The 12,359-nt window shown below is 46.2% G+C and overlaps 1 protein-coding gene across 1 annotated transcript in view; it reads left to right on the top strand.

Annotated features, from left to right (window-relative positions):
* Positions 1-9,298, top strand: part of SLC14A2 (solute carrier family 14 member 2) — a 51,708-nt gene extending 42,410 nt beyond the window's left edge. Inside the window, 5 exon segments of the mRNA XM_004380893.1 lie at positions 252-444; positions 3,751-3,898; positions 4,699-4,833; positions 6,613-6,662; positions 9,098-9,298. Coding sequence (XP_004380950.1) covers positions 252-444; positions 3,751-3,898; positions 4,699-4,833; positions 6,613-6,662; positions 9,098-9,298 — 727 coding nt within the window.
* Positions 9,299-12,359: the final 3,061 nt, after the last annotated feature.

Raw genomic sequence — 12,359 nt, 5'->3', positions numbered from 1 at the left:
TTATAACTTCCCCCAGGAAGCCTTCTTCTGAGTTGAAGTCTGGACACCCCACCTGTCACTGTGCCTGGCCCAGGGAGGAGGCCAAGGGGAGGCCCACTCAGACCAATCAGGCTTGGGGAGGGTGTCCCACAGGCTGCTTTTCTCCAGAAGACAGAGACAGCCCCACTCCTGCTCAGTTAGTCCTTGACTGCACCTCAAGTGTCAGGGCCAAGTGGCTTCTTGAGCAGCATTTCTTGTGCTTCTGCCATCAGCCCTGTCCTCTCCAGTGCCCTGGGCACCATCTTCAGCAAGTGGGACCTCCCGGTCTTCACACTGCCCTTCAACATCGCGGTGACCCTCTACCTGGCAGCCAAGGGCCACTACAACCTCTTCTTCCCCACAACACTGGTGGAGCCCGTGTCTTCAGTGCCCAACATCACCTGGTCAGAGGTCCAAGTGCCGCTGGTAGGTATCATAGAAGGTTGAAGGGCAGCATGTGTCCAAACTCGATTTAAAAGTGGCATTTGCTTATTGATCAGGTCAGAAACATCCACCAGTAGTTGTTGTTGTCAGTTGCCATGGAGTCGGCTCCAACTCATGGTGAGCCCACGTGCAACAGAACAAAACGTTGCCTGGTCTTGTATCCCCTTCACAGTTGCTCTGCTCGAGTCCATTGTTGCAGCCATTGTGTATTTTGAGTGCCTTCCAACCTGGGGGGCTCATCTGCTGGCACTACACCAGATAACATTCTGTTGTGATCCATAGGGTTTTCGTTGGCTAATTTTCAGAAGTAGATCAACATACCTTTCTTCCTGGTCTTAACCTGGAGGCTCTGCTGAAACCTGTCCACCATGGGTAGACCCTGCTGGTATTTGAAATTCCAGTGGTATAGCTTCCAGCATGAGAGCAACACGCAAGCCACCACAGTATGACAAACTGATGGATGAGTGGTAGCCACAAGTAATAGTTATTAATAATTGTACCGTGTGAGCCACTCTACATACAATAACTCATTAGATACCATCCTTTTCTCTTTTTAGAGCCAAAAGGGCCATCTCTGGTCCCACCCTGGTATAACACAGAGGAAGAAACTAAGGCCAGGTTTAAAAACCTGCCTAGAACCACACAGCTAATTAGAAGCAAAGTCAAAACTAGCATTCAGGCTTCCTGACTTCCAGACCTGGGTTTTTTCTTTTTCCTTTTTTTTAAGTCTCTTTGATGCATTCCTCCAGCATTAATGCAGCTTCTGCTGTGCATTTTCTTTCCTTCAATCACATTGAATAGTTAAAGATGGACACACCACGCTACCATCTATTAGCTTAAAAGGTCACTGTTCTCACCCCCAGAGTTTGTCCCAGCCACTCATGCAGGAGAGCTCACACTGAAAGCACAGGTGCTCCTCTGCTCAGAAGCATAGAACAGAATACTTCACGTTTTTCACAAGTGTTCTGTAGATGATGCGGACCTCTGGAAGTCAACCAGTATAATTAATAAGAACCTGCACGAAACAGTAAATCAGCACGGAGAAGCAGGTCCATTAGCTCCTTATCTAAATGGACTTGTGGTCTGAGGCCCCCTTTTTCCCGTACCCTAAAGGGCCCAAGCCTGGGGCTCACTCCGCAGCTTCCTGATTGGCAATCCGTCCTCTAACCATAGGCAGCTGGGGCTTGCTGAAGGAACTCTCAGAAATTATGTTGCACGGTCTTTCTTTCGCATTCCACAGCCGGCAGCAACACAGCAGAGCAGAACGAGGTCTGCATTTGCACTGAGGAGCATCATGATTTAGGAAGAGAAATACTGGCGTTAGGCCCATCCCTGTTGATTTGTGTGTGTGAGAACCTCACGGACCAGACCCAACAAAGAGCCTCTCAGAAGCAAAAAAAAACATGAAAAGGAATGTGTTGGCAATTCAGCTTCTAGGCTTGTCACCTACCGTGTTCACCCAATCGATATCCTTTGGAGGCAAGATTACTCACATTGATGCACTCTGGGGAGATGATGTTAGAACAGGCCAGTTAAAGATATGTTGCATGCTTCATGCCACATTTTCAATTAAAAAGATATTTGGGGATCTTGTACAAATGAAAACAATAATATTTGGGAATCCAGTAAAAACACTTTAGAACTCCAAAGTTCCAAGAGTAGTAGGAAAGAACATTTCATTTGGGGGTGTTTTTTCTTTGAGAAATGGCTTTTTGGCCAACTGAATGGATCATAGGCATGATTAGTATGTTTTTCTTTTTGACTATTGTAATTAGAGCCTCGAGTTTTGGGGAAACAAGCAGAGAATGTTAGGAAGAGGATCTAAAACCCCCGACAGTGTTGACTGCAGTGTTCCTGGGTGCCCCTTGCTCTTGTGTGTGGACAGCCCCCCCCCCTTCTGGAGAGCGCAACTTGCTGGGAACTGAGCGGTGGCGCAGCACTGCTGTCTCTCATAAACCTGCTCCTTTTTCCGCCTTGCCCTGCATGGCAGTGCCAGAGCCCCATCCTGTTCTCTGCCTTGGGCAAAGGGGAGACCGAGCCCAAAGGGTGAGCCCATCAGGCCAACCCAAGGGCTCCTGCCTCAGCACACTCTCCCCTCGTTGTGAGGCCCTTGAGCTACAGGATTCCCCTCCCCTGACACCCCAAGCAGCAGAGGCCTCACGGACGAGGTGACTCACATGAAAACACACACTCACCTCAGACTCTGCTTCTTCTCCACTTATGACCCAGGGGTGAGACAAACCCCAGTGAACCCCAACAGGGGCCAGAGCCACCTCCCTGAGTACTTGCCTAGCTGAAGGGCCTTTGGCCAAATCCCCCAAAACGCAGGACCCAGTTCCAGGTGTAGGAAAGCCGGTTCCCCTAGGATACACTAATCACATTCCTTTTCCCAAACCCCAAAGCACAGGTACAATGCCTACAAGTCCTGTCCCCTCACATACTTTTTCATCCAGCAAGCAGGCCCAGCTGGTCCCAGAACTACAAAGAGGCCTGGCTCAAGCAGTGTGCCAGTCACATCTGTCAGTCAAAAGAGCAGACATGGAACAATGCCTCCTTCTCAGGGGCTCTTCTGAGGATACCAGTCCCATTGCTCACAGTCTGGACTAATATACCCACACCCCAGACTCATTCTCAGAAACACAAAAGACCCTTTTCCATCAATATCTGGCCTCCTACTCATCTTTCAAAGGCCCCTGGGTGGTACAAACCATTTGCTCTCAACTGCTAACCTAAAGTTTGGCAGTTCGAACCCCCCCAGCAGCACCACAGAAGATAAGCCTGGACATCTGCTTCTGTAAAGATTACAGCCAAGAAAATCCTATGGAGGCAGTTCTATTCCGTAATACCTGGGGTCGCCACGAGTCAGAATCAACTCGACGGCAATGGGTTTGGTTTTTGTACTCCTCTTTTATAACTAGCTTTGAAAAAATAAAAGTTATAAGAGGGTTTTTAAGGCTTGACTTTAATCAGACATCTATTCCTTTTCTAATGAATGAGACCTTCATTTGAAAGGCTTTCAGTTTCTCTTCACTGAGCGCATGAGTGCCTTACGCTCCTGTTTCTAAATAAAGGAAACTTACCATCCTCACCCCTAAATGTTCTAAGGGCTCAAGAATAAGATAGTAAAGTCTGTGTTCCCTTTAAAGTTAACCTACTTGAATGAAAAATACCTTGGGAACCTATAGCAAAATGCTGATGTGGAGGCCTGGGTGCCGAATCTTCCTCAGCCATGGTGCAAGTCATCTCCCTTACCTTCGTGATAAGCATGCGATCGTGTCGCACCTACAGCTTTTGAGAGCCATCCCTGTTGGAATCGGCCAAGGGTATGGCTGCGATAACCCCTGGACTGGAGGCATTTTCCTCATCTCTTTGTTCATATCCTCACCTCTTGTTTGCTTGCACGCGGCAATTGGATCCGCCATGGGGATGCTAGCAGGTCAGTGTCATCCTCTCCCCCGTGGGTTAGCGCCTGGGGCCAGCTCCAGTGGTGACATGTGTCCTCAGTGACCCACTCACTCTCCTGCAAACTTTCCCTCCACCCCAGGGCAGGTCAACCAGTAGGCAAGGTACACATGGGCTTACATTAAGCAAGGTATGCACAGGCTTACTTGTGCTTACTTCCTAATCAAGGATATGGTATAACCCATGTGAAATTGTGCACTACAGATTAGTAAGTAAGCACAAGTAAGCCTGTGCATACCTTGCTTATTGGGTCATCCGTCCCTGCCCCTTCCATTGTGCCCTGTTTCTCCCCTTACGGTGCTAGTGCTCCCTGGAGCAAAAGCTGCTCTCCAGAAAGGCTCTGGTATTAATCGTTCATAACTTAGTATAAATTTAAAGTTTGTTGGAGGAGTATTTTCTCCCAGACATATTTCTATTTTAAGTCATATCTAATACTGATAAGAAGGATTCATTCTCCGTTAGAGAACACGAAGATATCAGTAAAGAAGGAGAGGTCCTCTTTTGGGGAGGACTGTTTAAATCCCACCTCAAAGTCCTTACTCGAAGGGCCCCCTACCCATACCAGCTTAACCACTAGTATGCATGTGGCTCTGTGGCCATGTGTTTCCTTTAGATGTTTTTTCACTGAGTAGAAATCAAAGTCCTTTCTGTAAGTACCTAAGAGCATAACAAGTTCTGGGCTTTGAAGACTGTTGCGGTCAGCCCAGGAGGTCAGGGTGGGCAGGTAAGCCCACAAGACACAAACTTAGCACTGCTGCCTGCCTTCTCTCGCAGCTCTCACTATCGTGACACCCTTCGACTCCATCTTCTTTGGCCTGTGTGGCTTTAACAGCACCCTCGCGTGCATCGCAATAGGGGGTATGTTCTACGTCATCACCTGGCAGACCCACCTCCTTGCCATTGCCTGTGGTAGGTACTACAAACACAATTCTCTTTCCACCTCAAATGATGCTTGTATCTATCCCATGAGGATATTCTGTGAAAATTCTGCTAATTCCCCAGAGATACACTAGAAGAATTACTTGCTTTGTAAAGAGATTTTTGTTCAAAAAAATTTTTAATGGTTCCAGTTCCAATTGCTGTCTAGTCGATTCCGACTTATGGCAGCCTCATGTGTGTCAGAGTATAACTATGCTTCATGGGGTCTTCTATAGCTGATTTTTCAGAAGTAGATTGCCAGGCCTTTCTTCTGAGGTACCTGTGGGTGGACTTGAACCTCCAACCTTTCAGTTAGCAGCCAAGCATGTTAACTGTTCGGACCACCTAAGGGCTCCTTTTAATTGTTAACCTAAATCCATTACCTTTGAGTCAATTCCGACTGATGGTAACACGATAGGACGCAGTAGAACCGCCCCATAGAGTTTTCCAGGCTGTAATCTTTACGGAAACAGACTGCCACATCTTTCTCCCACGGAGCGGCTCGTGGCTTCAAACTGCCAACCTTTTGGGTAGCAGCTGAGCGCTTTAACCACAATGCCACCAAGGCTCCTTTTTTAGTGATTACTTAGTGATTAATATGTTAAACCTATTTTCACCAAACATGAAGTGTTCAGTCACATGAAGACAGATTTTGTAGATGGTGGTGACCTTTTTAGATGGCTGTTCTGACCCATGAAACTCTTTCCTGCCCCACACCTCACTTCGTACAATTTATTCTTTAATCTCCTCTCCCCATTCCAACTTGAATGCCTACTTCTAAAACAATGGCAACTTCTCAATTGAAAGACAGAACAGTCTCTGAGCCTCAATTGTCTTATCTGTAGAATGAAGACAACAATAGTGCTTACTTTGCAGGAATGTTGAAAGCCATGATCAAGATTACTACCAGCTGGGCACACAGCAACTCTAATAAAGGTTAGCTGTCATTAATATGAGTCCTTGAGTGACATAAATGGTTAACACTCTCAAAGCAGACAAAAGGTTGGAGGTTCAAGTCCACCCAGAGATACCTCGGACAAAAGACCTTCCCAAAAGTCATCCATTGAAAACTCTATGGAAGCACAGTTCTACTCTGACACACATTGGGTCACCTTGAGTCAGAGTCAACTCAACGGCAACAGGATTTTTTTTTTTTTTTTTGGTCATTAATATCCTCGGGGCAACTGATGTGTCCAGTTGAGAGAGTAAGCGTTCAGATACAAAGCCCAAACATGCTGGCCCATTTTCACAGCACCTCACCTCTCACTGGCACTTGGCTCTTTTCAGAGACCACCTGGCCATGCCCTTCGCCGAGCCTGGAAAATGAGGCAGTAAGCATGTTTGGTGTTCTTAAGCTTCCAGAATGCTGCTCCTCCCTGGAAACCCATATGATGTTAATAACTTGTGCTGAAGTATTCCAGCAGGGAGTTCTGGGATTCAGTTGCCTTTGCTGAATAGTAAAATTTTCATCTATGGTTTATGCTGTTAAATGTTCCTTTACTGGAACGCAAGGTGGTGGGAACCACGAGAACGATAACAGCTAAATTCTGGACCTTTTAACAAAGTTCACCTGCTGTCTTAGCTGTGCCGGCATTTGTGTGGAATTTAACACTTTTCAAAGCCGCCAAGCAATGGAAACATAACTCAAGTTCTTTTTAAAATCTGAGAGATAGCATTTGTGGCGTAAAATTGATGGGGAAAGAATGTGTAGACTAAGCTTAGGGACTGTTAAATAGTTACTGGAATGTTCCTTGTTGGTTCTTTTTCCAGCACTGTTTGCGGCCTACCTGGGTGCTGCCCTGGTTAACATGTTGCCTGTGGTGAGTCACCATGGGCTCAGAGCAAGTCCACAGCACCATCCTGGTGTTCCCTCTGCTTCCCAGAGCCTGCAGCTCACAGCCCCTCCTCCAGAAGCCCCTCCACAGCCCATCCCCCTCCTCTCAGTCACCCCATTCACCTCAGCACCAACCTGACAGAAGGAGCTGGGTCTCAAAGGTTTAAACGTTAACTCTTGGGTCAATCAAATCCCCTTGTCAATGGGCCAGTGGAGATCCTTCTAGAAAGACAATTTGCAGAGCATCATTTTGTAAATCAAAGATTTAAATCACACTTCTTTCTACTGTATCATCCTCCAGAGCTATTTTGAAAACTTTTTTATTTAAGTTTTTTGTATGTTTGTAGATTGTCTGCCCAACTAGTTGTGGGGCACTGCACATCTTTGTCCCAAAGCAACTAGCACAGTGCTGGTCGCTTTGGTGGATATGAGGAATTTAGAGGTGTTCCTCCATCCCCTGTGCAGTACCGATGCTAACTGGGTTGAGAGTTCAGGGCAGGAAGAAAAGGGGGGTCACTAGTGAAGGTTTCAGGGAAGAACGGATGTCAAGCCCCAGCCAAGCCATGAGCTGGCAGCTCATGGGCCCTGGGCAGCAATCCAAGACCCTGGTCTTTCTCTGAGACCCAGTGTAGGGTGGTGTGAGAGGTCAGAGGATGGCCAGCCGCAGCCCCGCTACACATACTGGGAGAAGCCCAGTCCCCAGACACCAGCACAGAGCACTCAGGACTCAGCTGGAGTCAATGTCTCCTGGCTTTGAGTAACGGCACAAGTGCACATCTCACATGGCCAACCAGGAAAAGGCCCAGTGATCCTGCAGTGGGGAGAGGGGTGGGCATTCCACTCACCCCTGCCTAAATCCCACCCCCACCCCTAGTGAAAATGAGTGGTTTGAACCTAGCATAGGAAGGAATTTTCTAAGCAGTAGAACTAGCCTTCCCTGATACTATTCTGTCTCCCCAGATGGACTAAGTCCCTCCCTCCTCTGTGCCCCCATTGCATTTTGTACACACTTCTGCTACAACATTTGACCTACAGAACTGTGATGGGTCAAGTACATATTGGTCTTCTTCCACCTTCAGCCCCTGTGCTCCTTCAGAACAGGGGCCCTGTTGTATCATCTTTATCTTTATCACCTATTTTAGAGCCCAGCACATAGTAGGTGCTCAAGAAATGCCGAATGATTGAAACCTTAAGGTGATGAGCCTCACAACAGGGAATATTAGAGCTGGGGCTGAAGAAGACTCTGAAACGGCTTTGGAAAAACATGTTGAGTGGAATTCATCACTCATGGGTATTCCTTGCAGCAGCAGTTCTGATATCAAACTATCACTGTCCTTCCCCAAGTCCCACCCAACAGCGCCATCTTTGGACACACACATGTCTGGCTGGTATGCTCTGTGAGCCCCAGACCAGTGCTGGAGTACCTCTTTATGATGCTCCTGTTGGGACAGCAGGGAACCATGCTTTGACTAAAATCAGTGTTACCCCAATGGTATTATCTAAGGTTTTTAGTGCTTGCAATAAAATTATTTTGGGGGGAGAAGTGGCATGATTTGATCTACCTCATAGTTAAATTCGCAGGCTCTTTATAGCAAGCTCTCCACTCAAGCTATCTCAAAGGAAGAGTAGGGAGGGATATTAAAAGGTCTCAGGGTATCTCAAGGAAATAAAAAAAACAGTTCAATATCATGAGACAGGAAGCTGGGAATGGGAAAGTACTTGAGAAGACAGGCAGCTACTCTCCACCTGGAGATCCCTGGGACTTGGATGTCCTGTCTTTGCCTCTCTCCATATGTCTGCCCTATTTGCCTATTTCTCTTTGGTGACTTTCCCCTGCTGCGCACAGCCCCAAATGCCATCCAGCCTCGTTCTCCAGACGTTTCAGTTCAAGGACTGTCACACTATTTCTGGACACAGGCTCTGTGCTTCTGTACCTCTTAGTTCAAATTCTCAAGAGAGAGGTTCTACTGGGCAAGGTCATCATCCTATGGGAAATCTGTGTTTGAGTCAGGTGCCTATTTGTACTCCAATCAGCTGTGACCAGAGAGAAAAAGCTCATGGGATACAAAATGGCTGCCAATGTTACTCCTTCAACAGAGCTGATGGGAGAAGATGGGAGAATAGCCATAGTTCCAATATTTGGAAGTATAGCTGGCCAGACACCCCAAGACGTACTTTCTACATAAAGGCATATTATAATAGAGTTCTAATGTGTGCCTTTTGAAGCATGTCTGTTCACCTGTTACAATGCAGGCTGACACCACTGACATGATTTTAGGTAGGTCAACATTAAGTGTTATCCTTAGCAGTGCCCAGGAAGCATCCCCTCCTCTCCAGGGCTACCGGTGATTGGTGAGGGCTAAAGGCACAAGCACAGGCATCTGATGTAATCAAGGCTTCTCTTGTGTTCTCCTCCCCCAGTTTGGATTACCACCCTGCACGTGGCCCTGCTGCCTCTCAGCACTCACCTTCCTGCTGCTGACAACCAACAACCCTGCCATCTACAAGCTTCCACTCAGCAAAGTCACCTACCCGGAGGCCAATTGCATCTACTACCTGTCCCAGGAAAGAAACAGAAGGGCATCCACCATAACCAAGTACCAGGCCTATGATGTCTCCTAAGTTGCCCCTTCCAGAACATGACACTGGAAACTCAGCCTTCTACAGACTGACTGGATCCCCTAGCTAAAGACCACTGAGTCTTCCCTTCTGTCTGTTCTGTGATTCTCCCCCCAAGCAAGCCTACCCTAGTTACTCCCAACCACAGGGAGGTAGTGTATATAATCACCACTCAGGAACCTCTCTGTTCTAAGATGCACAATACTTACTGAGGATATAGTTAGTTTAGACTTTATACCCATAGTACACTCCTTAAGAGCTCACTTTGAGAGGAACTTGCCCTCATCTGCAAAATAAGCCACATCCCCAAAGAGAAGTCACTGAGAAGGGGGCATAGATTGGTGACATGATCATCCAACTCAGTCATTTGATGTAGGGAAGCTCAGTGTTCGGGAATGTGCTAGAAGGCAGGAGTGCTGGTTCTACCCCCAGCTCTGCCTCTAATAGAGTCCTTCCCTGCTCTCAGCCTCCATTTCTCATTGGCTCCATGACAGGGTAGAACTCCACAGTCCCTTCCACCTCAGAAGTGTTGATTCTGCCTCTCCTGCAAACTGATGAAATCAGCATAACCAACAAGTAGTTACTTCGAGTTAAGTAAGAGATGGAAGTGTTACCCAGAGACAAGGTGGGAAATTTTTAATGTTTTATGGAAGTTTATTCCTGGGTCTGTAGATTTGGGGTTAAGATTCCAGACTCACTGAAAATGCCAACGTGCCTTCCTTTACATAACAAATATTTCTGGAAATGTCATGAAATGAAAACTGATCTTTTTCAACATACAAATCATATTTTAAACAAATGTGTTTATTTATACTATTCATGATCATGTTCTTATTAAACTGTAACCTTATGAGTTGGTGTCAGTTTTTTTTTAGATTGGGGATCACCTGTGCTCTCACACATCACCCACCTGAGGGGCTTTCCACAATCAAGCACATGTCTGAAAAGAGATGAGGATGGGCTAAAAATGATTGGAAAAAGGTTTGATTTGTTTAGGGAAAGAATTATTCAGAAATGACCATGGACAGGATTTTATGTTTGAGTTCAAGTGCAGATTATTAATAAGCCATTTCATTTTTTAAGGAATAATCTCTTGGCCTTGTACTCTAAAAATTACAAGTCTTTTTCCTCTTGAATAGCCACTAACTCTTATTATTTGGTCACTCTGCTGATAGAATTGAGCTCCTAAACCACAGGACCCCTATGTGGGAAACCATGTGACTCCAGAGGAGGGAGGTAAACCTATTATAGGGCTACAGTGGGACCTCCCGGTAAAAAAAAAAAAAAAAGTTGCCATCCAGTTGATTCCAACTCATGGCAACCCCATTTATTGCAAAGTAGACTGTGCTCCATAGAGTTTTCAAGGCTGTGACTTTTTGGAAGCAGATCACCACCTTTCTTCCAAGGCACATCTGGGTGTGTTTGAATCACCAACCTTTCCCTTAGTAGTTGAGTGCTTAACTGAAATGGGAAAAGGGGAGGGGGAGGGGGCAGAACCCTCTGTAAATGCCGCTTTAAGGAAAGTATTGCATTTTACCAAAATCCAGCATTTCGAAAAGGCTGGTTTCTACATTTGTCCCTTTCTTTTCTCTGCCCTGAGATCCCTGACCTCCTCTGCCAGCCCAAGAGCACTGGGCTGCGTATTTCTCTTCCAGATCCTGTTTAGCCTAGTGTGACTTCTCTGGAAATATGGAACACTTCTTGCTGGAAACAAATCTTCCTCGTAGAAAAGGAGAACAAGTCACGCTCCAGAAGCTCCCTCAAATAATCATACCTGGAGGCCAAGAAGGTCTCGGGCTGTATTTTATTGGCCATGGAATTATAGCTCTTTGAGGATTAAGCATGCAGGAATTCCACGAGAGGGCTGTTTATGCTTACAGCTCACTCAGCTGCTCCAGAACCTCCAAATGATGACATGGAACTATTAAAGTACCAATTGTCTTGCGTATTCCACTAAAGTGTTATAATGTGGTTTTAAGAGCAGGAAACCCTCCACGTGCTTGTAGCTCTGAGTATTGACCACTAATAAAACGCTTCAGCTGTTCTAAGTATTTCAATATCCTCACCTATCAAGCAAGCTGAGCTGGCCCAGGATTCCAAGCAAGATGGAAATAGATGGGGTAAAAGAATTAGACCTATGAAAATGTACCATGTCTATAGGATACACCAAAGTGGACAATCAAGTCCAGCACTTCAATTAAGCATCAAGCAGTGGAGTGCTGGAGCCAGGTCTCACCAGCTCCTGAGAGCCAACTGGGTGACTGAGCACATTTCTCCCAACTCCAAGTTCAGTGGCATCACACTGATAGCTTGAAATAAGCCATGGTGGGAGTATTTACACTACAGGAATCAGCAAACTCTAATATGTCCTCCTCCAGTTGGCTTACCAGCATACCACTGGTAAATTAGTTTGATGGGAAGAAAGAGGCAAACATTTGTAGGGCTCCTGACCAAAGACTCAGAGACTGGGGCCCAAATATTCAATTCAGTAATGCTATGCAAATGTCGTTCCACATACAAATGGAAGATATCCTCAGACTCTGCTCAGCCTTGTCAGAGCCACTGGTTGCCAATGTCAGAGACGCAAGAATTGGGGCAGCTGCAGTCTGCTAAGCCCCTTAGTGCTCTGCTCTGTCCCCACTAGCATGTAAGAACTCAGGCCACACTATGGCCAAATTATGAAAAAAAAAAAAAAATGCTCTGCACTTTGTCTCCAAATTGCATGAACACTTTAATTCCGACAATAACAGTAGTAATGAACATATTATGTACTAGTTTCTGCTTTTAGGACGTTTTAGAATCTCCAATGAAATATGGAAATAAGGGGGAAACTTTTGCTGTTATTTCTCTCCCTCCTCACCAGAGCAGAGCATCACCTGCTCTAAGAAAATTTCCTCAACATGATGTCCCCAGAGGCCTCCTGTTCTCTCAGCTCCCTAAAGCCATTACCATGGAGCAGACTGCATGCTTGTTTTCTGTTTTGATTATGTGGGCCTTATGCCTCCAATTAGATTGTAAGCCCTGGGAGGCTAAAGATTGTGCTATACACACCCATGTGATACAT

Source organism: Trichechus manatus, unplaced genomic scaffold (assembly GCF_000243295.1).
Source record: "Trichechus manatus latirostris isolate Lorelei unplaced genomic scaffold, TriManLat1.0 scaffold00078, whole genome shotgun sequence".
NCBI classification, from domain to species: domain Eukaryota; kingdom Metazoa; phylum Chordata; class Mammalia; order Sirenia; family Trichechidae; genus Trichechus; species Trichechus manatus.
The sequence above is the reverse complement of the archived record's forward strand: the minus strand, read 5'-3'. Positions and strand labels throughout refer to the sequence as shown.